The sequence below is a fragment of the Arachis duranensis genome, chromosome 4, assembly GCF_000817695.3.
Source record: "Arachis duranensis cultivar V14167 chromosome 4, aradu.V14167.gnm2.J7QH, whole genome shotgun sequence".
Lineage (NCBI taxonomy): Eukaryota > Viridiplantae > Streptophyta > Magnoliopsida > Fabales > Fabaceae > Arachis > Arachis duranensis.
The window spans coordinates 1,464,956-1,484,428 of record NC_029775.3 but is presented as its reverse complement, the minus strand read 5'-3'; the positions used below and the strand labels follow the sequence as shown (position 1 = coordinate 1,484,428).

The 19,473-nt window shown below is 30.3% G+C and overlaps 1 protein-coding gene across 1 annotated transcript; it reads right to left on the bottom strand.

Annotated features, from left to right (window-relative positions):
* Positions 1 to 14,427: 14,427 nt before the first annotated feature.
* Positions 14,428 to 16,517, bottom strand: LOC107482339 (amino acid transporter AVT1H). The gene is made up of 2 exons (XM_052260143.1): positions 15,882 to 16,517; positions 14,428 to 15,101 (listed from the first exon to the last, which is right to left on the bottom strand). The coding sequence occupies exons 1-2, from the start codon at positions 16,515 to 16,517 to the stop codon at positions 14,562 to 14,564; spliced, it is 1,176 nt and encodes a 391-aa protein (XP_052116103.1). The 3' UTR covers positions 14,428 to 14,561.
* Positions 16,518 to 19,473: the final 2,956 nt, after the last annotated feature.

The following is a 19,473-nucleotide window of genomic DNA, read 5'->3' as shown; positions in this document are numbered from 1 at the left end:
ACGCAGTAAAAGAGGAGAAAAGTGAAAAATGAAGAAGGAAAGCCGAGCAGAACGATAGAGAAAGAGGGGAATGGATGTGCAAAAAGGAGCACTGGAGCTTGTTACTGTTTTATGATTTATCACTTTATGGCTTAGGATATTAATATCATCCTTACCTACTGATTGGAATGTAAGGGATTCGTGGGGGGTGATGAGTGATAATTAGGGGTATATTAGAAGATATGGGCTACTCTCTATTTGTGCTCAAACCCAACAATTTTCTTACCCTTATGAAGAATGAAGACGCTGGATTACTCATGATGGACTTCAGGTGTATTCTTCAACCCAATCTCAAGTTAACTAAAGTAGCCCAATCTCCATGTCCAAAAAAAAAAAACGTAACCCAATCTCAAGTGTTTAATAATTTTAATTTGAATTAAAATTTTATAAACGGCCAAAGATTTTAAATAATTTTATAATTGTAACACTAATACAAAGATTTTATTCTAAAGATGATAATTTAAGATATTAATATAATAAGAATATAATTTAATTATCTGTATTTATGTTTTTGTACTTTTTATTATTTTATATATTATTTTATTATAATTTGATTATTTTATATTACAAAAATATTATTTATACACTAAAATTAACTACCATATATTTATATACAAATACATATATAGTTTAATTTATTTTTAATATATATTTTACTCTTGTGACGGGATTTACTATGCACTTAGCATAATTATTTATTATTTTATTATAAAACTGTTATTTCAGTTGAACTACAGTTAAACTAATAAATCAATAATTAAAGTAGTTCGATGATCGATTCAGTTTTCAAAACCTTGATTAAATCACAAGTTTAGTTTGAAAAAGCGCAAGTAAATCGTGATAAGAACCATGATTTACATACTAAAGCCAAAAAAAATTCACAAAGCTAATGGAGGGTAGAATAGAAAAGAATTTGGGAGCAAAAAAGATAATTGATTATAAAAGATGTCTATTGACATAATTTGTATTTATTAGATATATAACTATTCATATTATTTTTTTCTATCAGCTCAAATTTTTGGGATGAGTAGTTTTGTAACATAGTATCAGAGTTCTGTTAGGTACCAAACAAATGACGCAACAAAATATAGAAATTGAAAATTAGAAATTTGTACAAAATAATTTTTTTTGAGAATTACAACTTCTATTTATCACAAGGAGATTACAATAATATTCTCTCTTGATAAAAAGAGAATACACCTCTCTAAATATAAGAGAAAACTTCTAAAAAAAATAATTAAAAAGACTCAATTTATAGATGCACTTCTTTAATGTAAACCATCCATCGATTAGAGGTAAATAAGTCTTCTCTATTTTCTACCATTAAAATTTTATAGTTATATAAGTTAAGAAAGTTTATGTCCTTTCATTTTATTTAGATTTTTATCAAAATAGCTTTACTAATTTTACAACCTCTCAGTTAAAGTTAATTTTGGTATTAAAAGTCTCACGATTTTATGTTGTTCATGTACTCAATAGGCTATAGGAGGATTTGCACCATTCAAATTTATTAGTGTTAATTGGATTTGTTATGACATCTGCTAGGTTATTTTTAGTATAAATCTTTTGTATATCCACACTTCCTTCTTCTACTACTTTCCAAACAAAGTGATATTGTACTCCAATATATTTTGTCCTTAAATGAAAGATAGGATTTTTTGTAATCTGCAAGGCACTCTAACTGTCACAATACATAGGAATCTTCTATTGTTTGTGTCCGAATTCCTCCATCAACCTTTGGATTCAAATAGGTTCCTTGCATGCTTGTGTAGCTGCCATATATTCAGCCTTTGTTGTGAATAGAGTTACAACAGTCTGTAATTTAAATAGCCAACTTACAGTTCCTCTTGTAAGTACGAACAAATATCTTGTAGTAAATTTTTGTTTATCAAGACCACCTACAAAGTCTAAATTGACATATCCATTGACTGAATTTCGATTTTTCAAAATATAATACAACATTTGAAGTCCCTTTAATGTATCTCAAGATCCTCTTAACAGCATTCTAATGTTCTTTACGCGAATATGCCATAAATCAACTTAAATTATTCAAATGCTCTTCATACCGTTGATGCATACGGTACTCGAGACACTTTTATCATATCAGCTTCACTTCTAGGCACGTACTTGAGAATAATTTAAAATTCATAAAAAAGTGGGATTAAAATTGGCTTACATTCTTACATGTTAAAGCGTTGCAAGATCTTCTTCAAATAATTCTTTTATGATAGTCAAATCTTCCTATCCCTAAAATCTTGTTTGCTGGTCCCAAGTCTTTCATATCAAACTCCCTAGTCAATGGTGCTTTCAATTCTTGGATTCAGTCTTTGTTGGGGCCTACCACCAATATGTCATTCACATATAACAGTAGAATGATAAAATCATTATCATCAGTCCTCTTGTAGTAGGTACAATGATCTGAACTAAGTCTGTTGTATCTAAGACAAATAATGAAAGAATCAAATCTCTTATACCAACACCTTGATGTGTGATTTAGACCGTACAAAAATTTATTTAATCTACAAACCAAGTTTTTTTTTTCTTGGTCTTCAAAACCTTCTGGTTGGTGCATATATATCTTTTTTTTTTCAAGTTCTCCAATAAAAAAAAATAATCTTTACATCTAATTTCTCTAGATGTAAATCAAATGTAGCACACATAGCCAAAACAACTCTGATAATAGTTAGTCTCACTACTAGAAAAAATATTTCATTGAAGTCAACATCTTTGCATATCTTTTGACAACCAATCTTGCATGATATCATTCTACCTGATCATTATTATCTCGCTTGATATTGTAAACTCATTTGTTACCAATGACTTTCCAACCTGCTAAAAGTGTAACAAGTTTTCAGGTATGGTTCTTATGTAATGCCTCGATTTCATCTTGCATTGCTGTCATCCACATATAAGCATCTGGACTGCGCATAGCCTCCATAAAAGTTGTTGGCTCTCCATATTCTGTTAGAAGACAATATGCATCATAACTTTTCAAAACATAATTTGAGTACCATGATGGTGTTTTTATTTGTCGAGTGGATCGATGAACTTCTATGTGATTGGCCTCTGCTTCTTATTCTTCGTGCTCTAGTTCTGCTTCAGAAAAATCACTTTCTCTGCATTTCTCATCTATTTGAACAGTAGTTATTTCTTTAATAGTGTTATCATTTACTTGTTCTCTTTGAAATTTATCTTCTGCAAAATATTACATCTCTACTGACAACTACCTTGCGGGCAGTGGGATCCCACAGGTGATACCCCTTAACTCCGTCAGCATAACCCAAGAATATATATTTTTTAGACTTTGGGTCCAACTTTGTTCTTTCTTGAAAATTGTACATCATGTACACATGACAACCAAATATATGTAAAGAAGAATAATTAGGTGGCTTACGTTGCCACATCTCCATTGACGTCTTCGATCCAATTGCAGTTGATGATGACCGATTTATCACATAATAGACATTTTTAATAGTTTCTGCCGAAAAAGACTTGGCTAAACTTGTAGTTTGCAACATAGTTCTAGCTCTTTTCAAAAGAGTCCTATTCATTTGCTCTACTACACCATTTTGCTGAGGCGTAAATGCTATTATGAATTGCCGTTAAATACCTACTTGCTTGCAAAATGTTAGAAAATCACCATCGACATATTCTCTTCCATTATTTATCCTTAAATACTTGATCTTCTTTTCATATTCAAGTTCCAACTTTGCTTTGAACTCTTTAATATCGCATGTACGTCTGACTTCTTCTTGATTGGGAACACCCATAGCCTCCTAGAGTAATCATCAATAAAAGATAAAAGATATTTTGTTCTTCTTAGGGACATCTCCAGCAACTCCCATATATAAGAATGAATCAACGCCAATATGTGCTTGCTTTGAGCAGTTGATCTACCAAACGTCAATCTATGTTATTTTCTTGTAATGCAGTGCTTACAAAATAGTACATTTACCGATTTGAGCCCAAGAATGAGATTACGTTCCACAAAAATCTTCAAGCCTCGTTTTGACATGTGGCCCAGTTTGTGATGTCATGTTATCGTCATTTTTTCTTGGCTTGTTGAAGCAATCGATGACTCTGCCTCTTGTAAAGTATCTCTCATAAGCATGTATAAATTTGTTGCAATTTTTTATGCTTTTATTACCACAAGAGCACATTTAACAACTTTCAAGATCCCATCTTTAACATGGGTCTTGCAACCAAGTTCATCCAATTGCCCAATCAACAACAAATTCTTCTTCAAGCCTTTCCCGTGTCTTACCCCTTGAAGTAAACGCATAAAACCATAAATTTTTTTTATTTTGACAGTATCAATTCCAACAATTTCTAAGGCATGATCATTTTTCATGAACACAGATCTTTTCACGACTTGTTCATATGTACAAACCAATCACGATGAGGAGTTATGTGTCAGGTTGCTCTTGAATCAACAATCCAGGCATCAGTGAGTTGTTTGCTTCCTTTAGAATTAATTGTTGCTTCGCTATACAGGATTTTTCCATAATCAAATGTACTCACATACATCCTTGAGAACTTGATCTTTCTGGAACCTTCTCTATACTCTTCTTATTTCGACAATCTTTCTTAAAGTGCCCTCTCTTGCCACAATTGTAGCATTTGAATTGCTTTTTTTCTTGTGACTTTGGTATACTTTGGCTCCAACTGAAATCACGCTCTATTGATATCTCTCTCATCATCAACAGCGCTTTTCTTGCTCCGAGCTCTTTAATTTATCTTCCTTATTCTTGCGCTTGGATTCCTCTTCAAGAATCGCAGCAGCCGTATCATCAAATGAAACATAGTCTGTCAAAATATTATTGGTTAAGTTAATGGTGAACTGATTATATGAATCTGGTAGATTTTGAAGTATAAGCTTTACAGGTTCGTTTTCTGCTATGTTATAATCCAACGATGAGAGTTGAAAAAGTAGCATATTTAGATTGTTGATGTGATCTGTTGCCGATGTATAGATTCACTCATTTGAAGAGTATAAAGTCTTCTCTTTAAGAATATCTTGTTGTGAAGTGACTTGATTTCATATAATTTGGTGAGAGTATCTCAAATTTTCTTTGTTGTCCTTTTCTCTGCTACACCTGCAAGACTGAATCACCTAGTGCTAAGTGTAAGTTTGCAACGACATTGTCATCCATCTTCTTCCATTTTTCGTCTGTAATCTCAATGGGTCTACCTTCAATTGCTGCCATACAATTATCTTTCCTCATAATTGCTTTTATTTTCAATTTCCATAAAAAAATTACTCCCATTGAATTTCGGAATCTCACACTTTGTTGCCATTTTTTTATACGAGGTAACTCGTAGCGGAAGAAAAAATTATTAATCAACAATTGTTGGCTCTGATACCACTGTTAGATACCAGACAAATGACGCAGCAAAATATAGAGATAAAAAAATTAGAAATTTGTATAAAATAATTGTTTTAAAAATTACAACTTCTTTCTATCACAAAGAGATTACAATAACACTCTTTTTTGACAAAAGGAGAATACATCTCTATCTAAATATAGGAGAAAATCTCTCAGAAAAAAAAAATTCTATGTAACTCAATGCTACTATTATTCTTGTTGTAGGAATTGATTAAACTAAATTAAGTATACTCAATTTTTAGATGTACTTTAATGTAAATCATCCATCAATTAGAGATAAATAATTTTTCTTTTTTTCTTCCATTAAAATTCTATGGTTATAAGTATAATATTTATATCATTTCATTTTATTTAGCTTTTTACCAAAATAGCTTCACTAAATTTACACAAGATTGTAAAATTAGTATAAAGTTATTTTGATAAAAAAATCTAAATAAAATAAAAGAATATAAACATTCCTAACTTATAACCATAGAATTTTAATGATAGAAAACAAGAAGAGTTATTTTCCTTTAATTGAGGGATGGTTTACATTAAAGAAGTGCATCTATAAATTGAGCTTTCTTAATTTAGTTTAATTAATTCATTCAACAAGAATAATAGTAACATAGAGTTACATAGAAATATTTTTTTTCAGATATTTTCTCATATATTTAAAGAGATGTATATTCTCTTTTTTGTCAAAATTAAAGAAAGTTTTATTGTAATCTCCTTCTGACAGAGAGAAATTGTAATTTTCAAACAGGGTTATTTTATTACAAATTTTTAATTTTTCATCTATATATTTTACTACGTCATTTTTTCTGGTACCTAACAGTGGCATTAGAACCAAAAGTTGCTGATTAATAATTTTTCATCCACTGAGTTACCGCATATAAAAAAATGTTAGCAAAATATGAGATTTCAAAATTCAATGGGAGTAATTTTTTCTTATGAAAATTGAAAATAAAAACAATGACAAGGAAAGACAACTGCGTGGCAGCAATTAAAGATAAACCCACTGAGAATATAGATGCAAAACGGAAGGAGATAGATGATAATGCCGTTGCAAACTTACACTTGGCACTATGTTATTCGGTCTTATCAAGTGTAGCAATGAAAATGACAATAAAGAAAATTTGGGATGCTCTCACCAAATTATATGAAGTCAAGTCACTTCACAACAATATATTTTTAAAAAGTAGATTTTATACTCTTCAAATGAGTGAATCTACATCGGCAACAACAAATCACATCAACAATCTAAATATGCTATTTTCTCAACTCTCATCGTTGGATTACAACGTAGCAGAAACGAATATGCAAAGCTTCTACTTCAAAGTGAGCCAAATTCATATGAACAGCTCATTATCAACTTAACTAATAATGTTTTGACAGACTATCTTTCCTTTGATGATATGACTGCTGTGATTATTGAAGAAGAATCCAGGCGCAAGAATAAGGAAGATAGATTAGAGAGCTCAAAATAATCAAAGGTGCTGTTAATGACGAGAGGAAAATTAATGGAGCGTGGTTCCAGTGAAAGCCAAAGTAGACCAAAGTCACAAGAAAAAAAGTAATTCAAATGCTATAATTGTGGCAAGAGATGACACTTCAAGAAAGATTGTCGGAATAAAAAGAGCATAGAGAAGGCTCCAGAAGGATCAAGTTCTCAAGGATGTGTTGCGAGTACATCTGATGATGGGGAAATGTTGTATAGTGAAGCAACAATTAGTTCTAAAGGCAGCAAACAACTCAATGATGCATAGATTGTTGATTTAGGAGCAACCTGGCACATGACTCCTCATCGTGATTGATTTTGTACATATGAACAAGTCGTGGAAGGATTTGTGTTCATGGGAAATGATCATACCTTAGAAATTGTTGGAATAGGTATTGTCAAAATAAAAATGTTTGATGGCTCTATTCGTTCACTTCAAGGGGTAAGACACGTAAAAGGCTCTAAGAAGAAGTTGTTGTCGATTGGGTGATTGGATGAACATGGTTACAAAACCCATATTGAATGTGGGATATTGAAAGTTGTTAAAGGTACTCTTGTGGTAATAAAAGTAGAAAGGATTGCAGCAAATCTATACATGTTTTTGGGAGACACTTTACAAGAGACAGATGCATCAGTTGCTTCAACAAGCCAAGAAGAAATGACAATGACATGGCATATCAAATTAGGCCACACGTCAGAATGAGGCTTGAAGATTCTTGTGGAACATAATCTCATTCACGGGCTCAAATCGGTAAACTTACCATTTTGTAAGCACTACATTACAAGCAAGCAACATAGATTAACGTTTGGTAGATCAACTGCTCGGAGCAAGCACATATTGGAGTTGATTCATTCGGCTGTATGGAAGTCGCCAGAGATGTCCTTAGGAGGAGAAAAATATCTTGTATCTTTTATTAATGATTACTTTATGAGGCTATGGATGCACCCGATCAAGAAGAAGTTAGAAGTTCTTGCGATGTTTAAAAAGTTCAAAGAAAAGTTGGAACTTAAATCTGGAAAGAAGATAAAGTGTTTTATGATAGATAATGGAGGAGAATATGTCGATGACAATTTTCTAACATTTTATAAGCAAGTAAGTATTTAATGACAATTCATAGTTGCATATACGCCTCGACAAAATGGTATAGCAGAGCGAATGAATAGGACTCTCCTAGAAAGTGAACGAGCTATATTGCAAATAGCAGGTTTAGCTAAGTCTTTTTGGGAAGAAGCTGTTAAACTGGCTATTATATGATAAATCGGTCACCATCAACTGCAATTGGATTGAAGACATCAATGGAGATGTGGCAAGGTAAGCAACTTAATTATTCTTCTTTACATATATTTGGTTGTCCTCTATACGTGATGTACAATTTTCAAGAAAGAACAAAGCTAGACCCAAAGTCTACAAAATGTGTATTCTTGGGTTATGCTGACAGAGTTAAGGGGTATGTTTGTATGATTATACTTCCTGCAAGATAGTTGTCAGCAAAGATGTAATATTTGCAAAAGATGAATTGCAAACAGAACAAGAAAATAACAATACGATTAAAAAAATCACTGTTCAAATAGATGAGAAATGCAGAGAAAGTGATTTTCCTGAAACAGAACCAGAGCACGAAGAACAAGAAGTAGAGGCTAATGACATAGGAGTTCATCGATCCATTCAACAAAGAAAAACACCATCATGGTAATCAAATTATGTTTTGACAAACCATTATGCATATTATTTTCTGACAAAAGATGGAGAGCCAACAATTTTTATGGAGGCTATGTACAATCCAGATGCTTCTATGTGGATGGCAGCAATACAAGAAGAAATAGAGACATTACATAGGAATCATACTTGAAAATTTGTTGCAATTCAAGCAGGTTAGAAAGCCATTAGTAACAAATGGATTTACAAGATTAAGCAAGATAGTAATAATCAGGAGAAACGATATCATGCAAGATTGGTTGTCAAATGATATGCTAAGAAAATAAGTATTGACATCAATGAAATTTTTCTACAATAGTGAGGTAACTACTATCAGAGTAATTTTGGCTATGTTTGCTGCATTTGATTTACATATAGAGTAATTAGATGTAAAGACTGTTTTTCTTCATGAAGAACTTGAAGAAGAGATATATATGCACCAACCAGCCGGCCAGAAGATTTTGAAGAACAAGGAAAAGAAACTTAGTTTATACGTCAACTAAATCTTTGTACAGTCTAAAGCAGACGCTAAGGTGTTGGTACAAGAGATTTGATTCTTTCATTATTAGCCTTGGATACAACATACAACAGACTTAGTTCAAATCATTGTACCTACTACAAGAGGTCTGGTGATAATGATTTCATCATTATACTATTGTATGTAGATGACATGTTGGTCATAGGCCCCAAAAAGATCAAATTCAAGAAGTGAAGACACAGTTGGCTAGGGAGTTTGTTATGAAAGACTTGGAACCAGCAAACAAGATTTTAGGGATGCAAATCCACCAAGACAGAAAGGGATAGGAAGATTTGACTATCGCAAAAGGATTATTTGAAGAAGATCTTGCAACGTTTCAACATGCAAGAATGTAAGCCAATTTCAACCCCACTTCCTATGAATTTAAATTATCCTCAAGTATGTGTCGTAGTAGTGAAACAGAGAAGACGAAAATGTCTTGAGTACTGTATACATTAGCGGTGGGAAGCTTTATATATATACGATAATCTGTATAAGGCCAGATATTACTCAAGCAATTACAGTGGTAAGTCGATTTATGACAGATTTGGGTAAAGAGCATTGAAATGTTGTTAAGAGGATCTTAAGATACATCAAAGGGACCTGAATGTTGTATTATGTTTTGAAGGATAGGAATTCATTGTCAATGTTATCATCATTTTTCTATTGTATGTGTATAACATGTTGGTGGTAGGCCCTAATAACAAAGATCAAATCCAAGAATTGAAGGCACAATTGGTTATGGAGTTTTTGATATGAAGGACTTAGGACTAGCAAACAAGATTTTAAGGATGCAAGTTCATCGAAACAGAAAAGATAGGAATATTTGACTATCTCAAAAGATTTATTTGAGGATGATCTTGTAGCGCTTCAACATGAAAGAATATAAGTCAATTTCAACTCTACTTCCTATCAATTTTAAACTATTCTTTTGGACAGAAGCTGTTAAAAACCACTTGTGACAACTACAAATGGGTTGAAGATACCAACGGAGATGTGGCAATGTAAACCACCTAATTATTTTTCTTTCCATATATTTGACTATCCTATGTATGTGATGTACAATTCCTCAGAGAGAATAAAACTGGACCCAAAGTATAGGAAATATATATTCTTGGGTTATGTTGACGGAGTTGAAGGGTATCACGTGTGAGATTCCATTGTTCGCGAGATAGTTTTCCACATAGATGTGATATTTACAGAAAAATGAATTGCAAGGAGACAAGAAAATGACAACACTATTAATGAGATAACCATTGTTCAAATAGATAAGAAATACATATAAGGTGATTTTTTTGAAGATGAACTACAGCACAAAAGATAAGAACCAGAATAAGCTAATGATATAGAAGTTTGTTGATCCACTCAACAAAGAAAAATACTATCATCGCACTCTGATTATGTTAGGAAAGCCACGATGTATATTTTCTTCTAACAAAATAATGAGATCCAATAACTTTTGTGAAGTCTATGCGCAATCCAAATGCTTCTATGTGGATGACAGCAATGTAGGAAGAAATCGAGGTATTACATAGTAACCATACTCAGGAACTTTTTGCACTTTTAGTAGGTCGGAAAGCCACTAGTAACAAATCTGTTTACAAGATCAAGTGAGATAACAAATGGATGTACATAATCAAACAAAAGCTCAATGGTTCTATCAAACGCTACAAGGCTCGACTTGTGGCAATGGGTGTCTAGAATCTCTGGTTATGAATCCTACTACCATCTGTGTTGTTCTTGCTTTAGCATCTATACTGAGATAGCCAATCTAGCAATTAGATGTAAACAATGCGTTCTTATACAATGATTTATTTGAAAAGGTATATATGTCTTTATCCTTTGGTATTTCCTCTTCTGTTCCTAATCAATGTTTAAATAGTTGAAATCTATCAATGGGCTCAAATAATCAAGTCGTGTATAGTATGATAAACTATGTATACTACTAATTTCTTGTGGGTATCAGCAGAACAATTCTCATTATAGCTTCTTTGTCAAATCTGTGAGTTCTTAATTTTTTATTTTGTTGCTATATATGGATGATATTGTTTTAACTGGTAATTCACTTTCTAAAATGGCTTCAATTAAATGGAATTTTTATCATCATTTTCGGATCAAAGAATTAGATCATTTGAAATATTTCTTAGGAATTGATGTTGCTAATTCATAGAGGGGATATCTTTGTGCCATTGTAAATATTGTTTGGATTTACTACATGATTCTAGCTTACTGGGTTTCAAACCATCCTCTGTCGCTATGGATAGTTCCATGAGACTATATGAAGATGATAGTCCTCTGTTTGCTGATGTTTTTTGTTTCTTGTCGACTCATTGGCCGACTCCTTTATCTTTTTGCAACTCACCATGACATCACTCATGCCATATAATAACTCAGTCAGTTCATGGCCAAACCCACTCTGAATCATCATCGTGCTGCAATGAGAGTCGTCTGGTACTTGAAGAGTAACCTAGGTAAATGGTTTTTTCCCAAACATTCTCCAATTTTCCTTTTCACTTTTAGTGATTCTAATTGGGGAGACAACTTGTGAACTTCAATGGCTTCTTAATCTTTTGAAAGTGTTTAACATTTAATGTGATCATCTTCTTGTTTTATACTATGACAATACAAGTGCTTTATACATTGTTGCAAACCCCATCTTTCATGAGCTTACCAAAAATTTGGAAGCAGACTATCATGTAGTACGCTAGAAAACATATGTTGGGTTAATGAAGCTTCTTCTGTTTTCTTCTTCTATGCAGTTGGATGGTATATTCACTAAGCCATTGTCACCTAGCCATTTAACTTTAATGTATCCAAGATGGGATTATTAAACATATTCCAACCTCCAGCTTATGGGGTATGTTAAACATTACACCAATATTGGTCAAATAAGATAAGTCATTGAAAAAGAATCTCTTTTATAATCATTTCTAGATTTGGTAGATATTGTATAGATTTTCTTATTTGTACAGTGGAGAATTTTATCCTATATAAACACACCTGTAATCATTGAATGACAATAACAAAAATACACATCTTTCATCACTTTCCATTATAAAGGTTTATAAAATTCCGAAACAAGTAGTTAATCCATCATAAAGCCTTATATCTAGATATTGGTAGGGAAAAGATTTAGGAGAAAAAGGATACACGAGGACTACTAGGATATTTTCTCCAAGCTCAATTATCATGGAGGGCTGAGATTCACACATTTAAAAGCCTTTAACCATTCAATGATGAGAAAATAATGTTGGAGACTGATAAATCCAAATTTTATGATGATTTTTGGATTGAAAAGAGTGGAATTTATCAACTTAACTCGCACTTATTCCTTAAAAATGCTTGTTTTTATGAATTTTTTTCTAATTGTGTTTAATTGATTGAAACATACTTTTTAGGCCTTTAGAATTATCAAATTAATTTCACTTTTTATTCCATTCGATACCTTGATATGCTTGTTTAAGTTGTTTAAGGTCTAGGATGCAAGAATAACTTGGAAAGATGGAAGAAAAACATGCAAAAGTGAAAATTTCATGAAGAAATAAAGAATTGGCAAGGTTGCAGAGATGCGTACGCATTATGTAGGTGTACGCACTATATCCAACGCGTGAGTCACTTATATTAGCACGTGACTCGTAATTCGAGAGCCTTTTTGGCGCATCTCAGGCCACTTTGAATCCATACTTGGAGCAAGTCACGAGGGGATTCACACACACATACACATACACATACACTCATTTTTCTTTTTTTTTAGGGTTTTAGAACCTTGAATTCTAGAGAGAAAAACTCCAACTTCTCCCCAGAATTCAAGAGTTTCTTATGAATTTCTCTCTTATTTTTAGGTTTTAGTTTGTTTAATTGTAGTTCTTAGTTTATAATTTCTTATTTTACTACTCTAGTGTCTTAGGATTTCTTATTACTTCCTCTAGTTTGCTATTTAGTTTATGAATTCTTGTTAAATTTTTATTTTTCATGAATGAATGTGATATTTTATGCTTCTTTGTTGCTTGTTTGAGTTTATCTTATTACTTTCCTAAATTAATTAGTTGTAGTTTTCATTATTCTTGCCATTTATGATGTTTTATTTTTATGCATACATACAAAGTATTTGATAAAATATTTACATTAGTTATGGAGTAGATTTTATATTCTTCGCTTGGGTTGGAAACTTGGGTGAACTTGAGTCATTAATGTCTAAGTTTATTGATAATTTAGAGATATTAATTAATCTTATTTTTACTAATGCTAATCTTTTAGTAATTCAATTAGTGAGTGGGTTAGGACTTGTGGATTATGGTTAATTAAGCCTAAATGACTTTTCTCAATTTGTAGAGGTTGATGAATTAGGTTTGCTCTTTGTAATTATCATGTTGTGGTTAGTGATAAGGATAGTAATTATTAACCTTCAACCATTGCCAAGATCTTTCATAACTTGAATTTACTTTCTTCTCCTCTAACTAATTGCCTTGATTCTTCTTTTTTTGTTTAAGCTCCTTGCCATTTAGTTTTTTTATTCTGCTTTTACTTTTTTGCTATTTATATTTTTGTTAATTGCAAATAAACCTTCAATCTCTCATAGTTAATGATAATGCACTTGATTGTAATTCCAAGAGAGAATGATCCGGGATTGAACTCTTGGTTATTGTTTTGAATTGTGACACTTTTACTAAACTTTGAAGAGTGTTAAATTCTAATTTAAAAATATCTACAATGAATTTGAACTTTATAACTTATGAATTTCTAATCTCAGTCTTTTATACTCGTCAAATACTCATTAAATATGATTAATCTTCAACATAATTTTTATGGAAAGACATTTTTAGATATGGAAGTGATTTAGATGTCTAAGTGGGAATAATCCCTCATGAGCATAGAGAAGTAATCTAGAAGGAAAGGATGTCATAAAGAAAGCATTGAAGTGAATAAGAAGTTTATTTGGATAAGTAATTTTCCATGGATTTCAAATTTTTATCCTTTTAGACTAGCTACCACCTAATTCCTATCACAACTGTAATTTACAATTGGTTAGCCAATTTATCAAATGGAATGGGGTTTGCTAAGAATGAGTCTATCAAATTTTCACAATATTACGATTTTCGTTTCGCTTTACAGCACAATGCTTATATAGCTTTCTCACAATTTCGTTTTCACGGTTTAGATTGCTCTTATTTTATTCGCCGCTATTATGAAAATCGTTTTTACAATCTTTTTTCTGGCTAACATTGAATAACTGTAATCGAATTATATATATTTAGTAGTAATTAACTCATGCACAGTAATAGTAGATAAGACTTACGAAAACATGAAATAAAACAAGAAAATGAGAATCTATTAATTTTATTTTGACCTTTTTTTTGTCAAAAGATCCTTAAAACAAAAACACTGAAAATAAAAATAGAAACAAGACATCTCCTTATATAGTTTCATAATAAAATCCTTCCTTCAGCTAGAATGATGTGCTTGAAAACTCTCCACCAATGATCTTGATGAGGAAATAGTACCCATGACCCCAAGAAAGAACCCTAATATGATGAGGAAAAAGTTTAGGAGCAAAAGGGGCTTTGCAATTTGACCCCAAAAGATTTTGAGATAGAAAGAACATGGCAAAATCAAACAAACTGCTGCACTAACTAGAGATCCAGTGAGGCTAAGTACATGCTCAAAATATGGGACTGAAAGAGCAAGTGCAAGAATGATCAAAAGGAAGATTGAACCAGCACAACCCCTAATTACCATTTTTGTCCTTCCACTCATTGAACTTGGAAGCCTATGCTCTAAGTGTATTGCAAAAGGTGCAAATTCAAGGGCATATTTGGTCATGGGGGTTAACACTGTAGCCCATAGAGCAATCTTTGTAATGATTTGCTTTGGTGGCATGCTTAGAGTGAATTGAGAGTTAACATTAGGCCCAAACATCTTTGCACCTAGGAACCCAATTATCATATATAGTGCTGTCACAATTGTGAAGCTCACAATGGATACCTGAAATTTTCCCAAATAAATAAATAAGAAGAAAATGAATCTTTTATAAAATGAAAAAAATATGGAACAATAATTAGTTCTCAACATAAAAAAATCAATTTGAAAAATTAGTGTTGCATGTGATTTTAATGACAAACTAAAATGTGTTTTTTACTAAGAGTTTACATGTCAATAAAAAAAAAGTGACAGAAAAATAGTTATTGCAACCCAAATTTTGTAAAAGAATAGTGATCATAACATATCTGTATATTATTAGTTTGTTTCAAATTCTTAAAATAACGATGTGATAAGATATTCATGTTACGGTTTGTTTGGGTGAGTTTTTAAGAAAATATCTTTTTTTGAGTTATTTTTTTTTAAGAGTTTATGAAAAAATAAAAGTAATTTTATGTTTGGATATCCCAAAATTTTTTTATTTATTAATTATGTTTGGGTATAACAATATAAAGTACTTTTTTGTTTATAAACATTATTTTAAAGAAAAAAAAAACTTTTTAAAAAAAGATATAAAATTATAATTTCTCAAAAAAGATGTTTTTTTTATTTTTCTAGTGCTTTTACTTTTATTATTAGAAATTTGTCAAAGACACTAAAAAATAAAAAAAGATTTTTTTTATAGAAAAAAGATCTTTTTTTATCAAGATAATTAATGGCGCCCAAACAAACACTTAGTATTTAAAGATAATAATAATAATAATAATAATAATAATAATAATAATAATAATAATAATAATAATATGGAACAAAACAAATAATATTAAATTTTGGAAAAACTAACACCAAGAAAAGTTTCTTAAACTTTGAAGGGTCTTTCATAGCTTTATATATATTAGGGAAAACAATGTGTCCTCCATAGCTGAAAAGAAAAAGCCCAGAAATTGAAGGAATATTATGCATCTGAAAAACCGGTATGCTATGATTAGTCAGAACACCTCCGAAAACGGCGGCGGCCGCCAGCGACACGAAAATGACGACGGACATGAGAATCCCAAGGGTGGAAAGAAACGAAATGGAAGAAAGGTCTCTTATCCACATTGTAGGGAGAGCAATGAACACAGCCACAATAGTTAGTAATTGCGAAGTTGACAACTTCGCCAGGTTAAGTTTCAAAATAGTTCCTAAAAAAACAGTTATCAAATTGTCGTGTAGCGAAATAGTGTAGGAAATTAGAGCCATAAAGATCTCCATGTATATGAAGGTAGAGACTAGTATCCTTCCTTTCGATCCAAATGCTTGGCCGCCGATGTCCGCGTAGCTTCTTAGCTTCGTCGGATATCTGCGAAGGCATTTGCCGAGGATGTGAGAAGTATAAGTGCACATGATTCCAAGCCCTATGAGTAAGGTTGAGGAATATGCCCAGCCACCTTGTTCCACACCATATGGAGTTGATAATTGTCCCAAACCTACAACCAACATGTAAATATAGTATGAACTCTATAATGTGTTCTTTTTTTTTGGAATAATTAACAAACTTTAAACTACTTAAAAGAAGCAACAAGTAATTAATCATAAGTAGTTTAAAGGAGTTAACTTCTAAAGTATTATAATCTCTGAAGTCTTAAGATAGACAAAAATAATTTACATTTACTTCTAACGACGTAACGAGTCACTTGATGAAAAGAGACGGGATAATTAATATGGTATATTTTTGCTAATTTCAAAAATATAATTATTGAAATTAAAATCTTAAAAATTATTTCGGTACATACGGTCAATTTAAAAAATTATTTTGAGCTTATCTCTACCTTAAAGCTAAGGTACCTTCTATGCAATACTGATATAAAAGATTTAACCAACTAATAGAATAACATTTAAACCAAGCTAGGAATATTTGTAAAATTTTCAAATAATAATATATGACCAACAAATGGTTAAATGCAGTTATAAGCGAGCTAAACAACTCTTGTGAAAAGTGACAAAGAATTATTCCAATAAAAATAATGTGTATATCTTATAGATACAAGAATTATACACATTTGTTTACTCACGTGCTTATACTTCTTTTAATGATAAAAGAATAAAAAATATTGGGAGCCAACTCTTTTTAACTAATAAATTAACTAATACTTAAACATTTTAGAAAAACATCTAAAATTAAAAATAATAAAAAATTTAAAACTCAAATAAAAAGAATATTTAAAAGTGAAACTAAGTAAAAATTTAATTTAAAAAATAGAATTTAGAATTTAAAATTTATAATTTAAAATTTAGAATTTAGAATTTAAGATTTAAAATATAAAATTTAAAATTTAATGTTTATGATTTAGGATTTAGAATTTTAGGTGGCCAACAACTATGACTGAAGTGGTAATTAATGGCTAATGGTGATCGGATGAAATGTAATATAAGAAAGAAGAACAAGAAATAAAAATAGATAAAAAAATAATTTCAAAAGAACATGTGATTTTTATTTTTGTTTTGTATTTTTATTGTGCTTTTTGGTCTAACCCAATTGTTATCGGTTGAAAATGTTAGATGTAATGTTAGTTATCTAGCATTGTGTAGAACTAAAGAATATATATTCCTAGAATTTAAATAATAATATTTTTAATTGGATTATTCGTTGCTGATTCACTGATTCCACACGTAATTCTGAAGCCCTTAGTAGGTTAAAGTTAAGCAAATAAAGAGAATAATAATTTTACCCTCGTAAAACTATTTCTTTGGTTGGTGAAATGATATGATTTTTATAAAATTAAAAAAAATTATATGTACGTAAAAAATTAATTATCAAATTAGTTATTTATATGTATTATTTAATTTATATATTTTTAACATGTATTATATTCTACATTTTAATGTGTATTTAATACAAATGACTAATTTAATTTGTTGTTTAATTTTCTATATATATAATATAGTTGATTTTAAAACATACTTATTTAAAGCAAATTAATATAATTGCCAAGGCTTATTATCAGAAGCTTATTCACCCAATCAACATTATGTTAGGGTTTATACTTTGTATTTTTCCAGCAGTATGCTTTTTTTAAAAAAAAATTCAACCCATTCAATATAAATACCAAATTAAATGGGAATAAAAGTAATTAATCATAAGTTGATACATGAATGTATAAATTAAAAGGGCTACCTCAGCATGTTAATATTTCTAAGGATAATCTTTATATGATTAGAACACATTGGCATTGGTAACTTAAAAATTTATAATTCTAAATATTAAAGATAAGAATGAATAACAAATGAAATATTCTAAGACAACTAATATTAGGTATCTGAACAAGAATAGAATGTTGTAGTGGATTCTATATATGTCATTAGAATAATGATACATATTTAAATTTTTTTGTTAATTAAATTTAATTAAGTTGATTTAATATAACAAAATTCAATTATAACTAGTATTATTTTAAATCTTATTATTTAATTTGATTGGACTTAGTTTATAAAAAAATTTAAATATATAATATTACTCATGTCATTATATACAAGTAATCAAATGAAAAAAATTCACATTAGTGATAACTAAATTAATAAGAAGGTTTTTTATTATATATTCTCTCCAAAAAAAAAAAGATACAGTTTATCTCTTTTGTACTAATTATCAAGACTTTAAACATAAAGAATTTGCATGGTTCAGGCAAAGGGAATGATATATTATTGTCATTTTTTTTCTATTTATTGTGTGATTTTTGTAAAATTAGTTTCTATTTTTATTATTTTATTTTTCATCGTGATAAGAAAATTTTTTATTGTAAAATTAATTTATGAATAATATATAGATCGCTGACACTATAAAATATTTTAGACAGTTATAATCATATTCTACTTTTTATAACTATTCACATAATCAATAAAAATAGATAATATAGAAAGAGTTTCAAGTGTATTGAGAATATCGGTGTTTCAGTTATTTTAACTGTTGATCTAAATTATAAAAAATATATATAATATATATTATTAAAATTAACGGTTAAAACAACTGGAATTCCGATTTTCTTCAATATTATTATTATTATTATTATTATTATTATTATTATTATTGGTGTGGACACAATTATTGCATTCTTTGCTTTCTCCTAAGCAAGCATTGCAATTCTCTTCATCACTACTCTTTGATTTAACAATAAGGTTTTGAAGCCATTTCCCTAAGGATTTCATCAACAACTTTCCCCACATGGTAATTAATGAAAGTTAAGAAAAAATTATTATGGGGGAAATTGTTGACAAGAAGAAAGAAGAGAACCTTAATTATATTAATTAGCACTAGTTGCTTATTAAGTAAGGTGGTGTGTTGCTCAAAGTTGCTAATAAAATGTGATATTTATAGTAGGATAAAGAAGGGCTTAGATTCTTCTATGTTGGATTTGATTGTCGTATAAAAGAATCAATGTTAATTTGTATGACATAATAT

Bases quoted from the DNA above. Each gene is read 5' to 3' on its own strand.
- LOC107482339 (XM_052260143.1), bottom strand. From the start codon at position 16,517: ATGTTGGTTGTAGGTTTGGGACAATTATCAACTCCATATGGTGTGGAA. The intron at 15,102-15,881 runs GTGTTAGTTTTT...GGAAAATTTCAG, and splicing joins AGTTTAAGAAACTTTTCTTG to GTATCCATTGTGAGCTTCAC.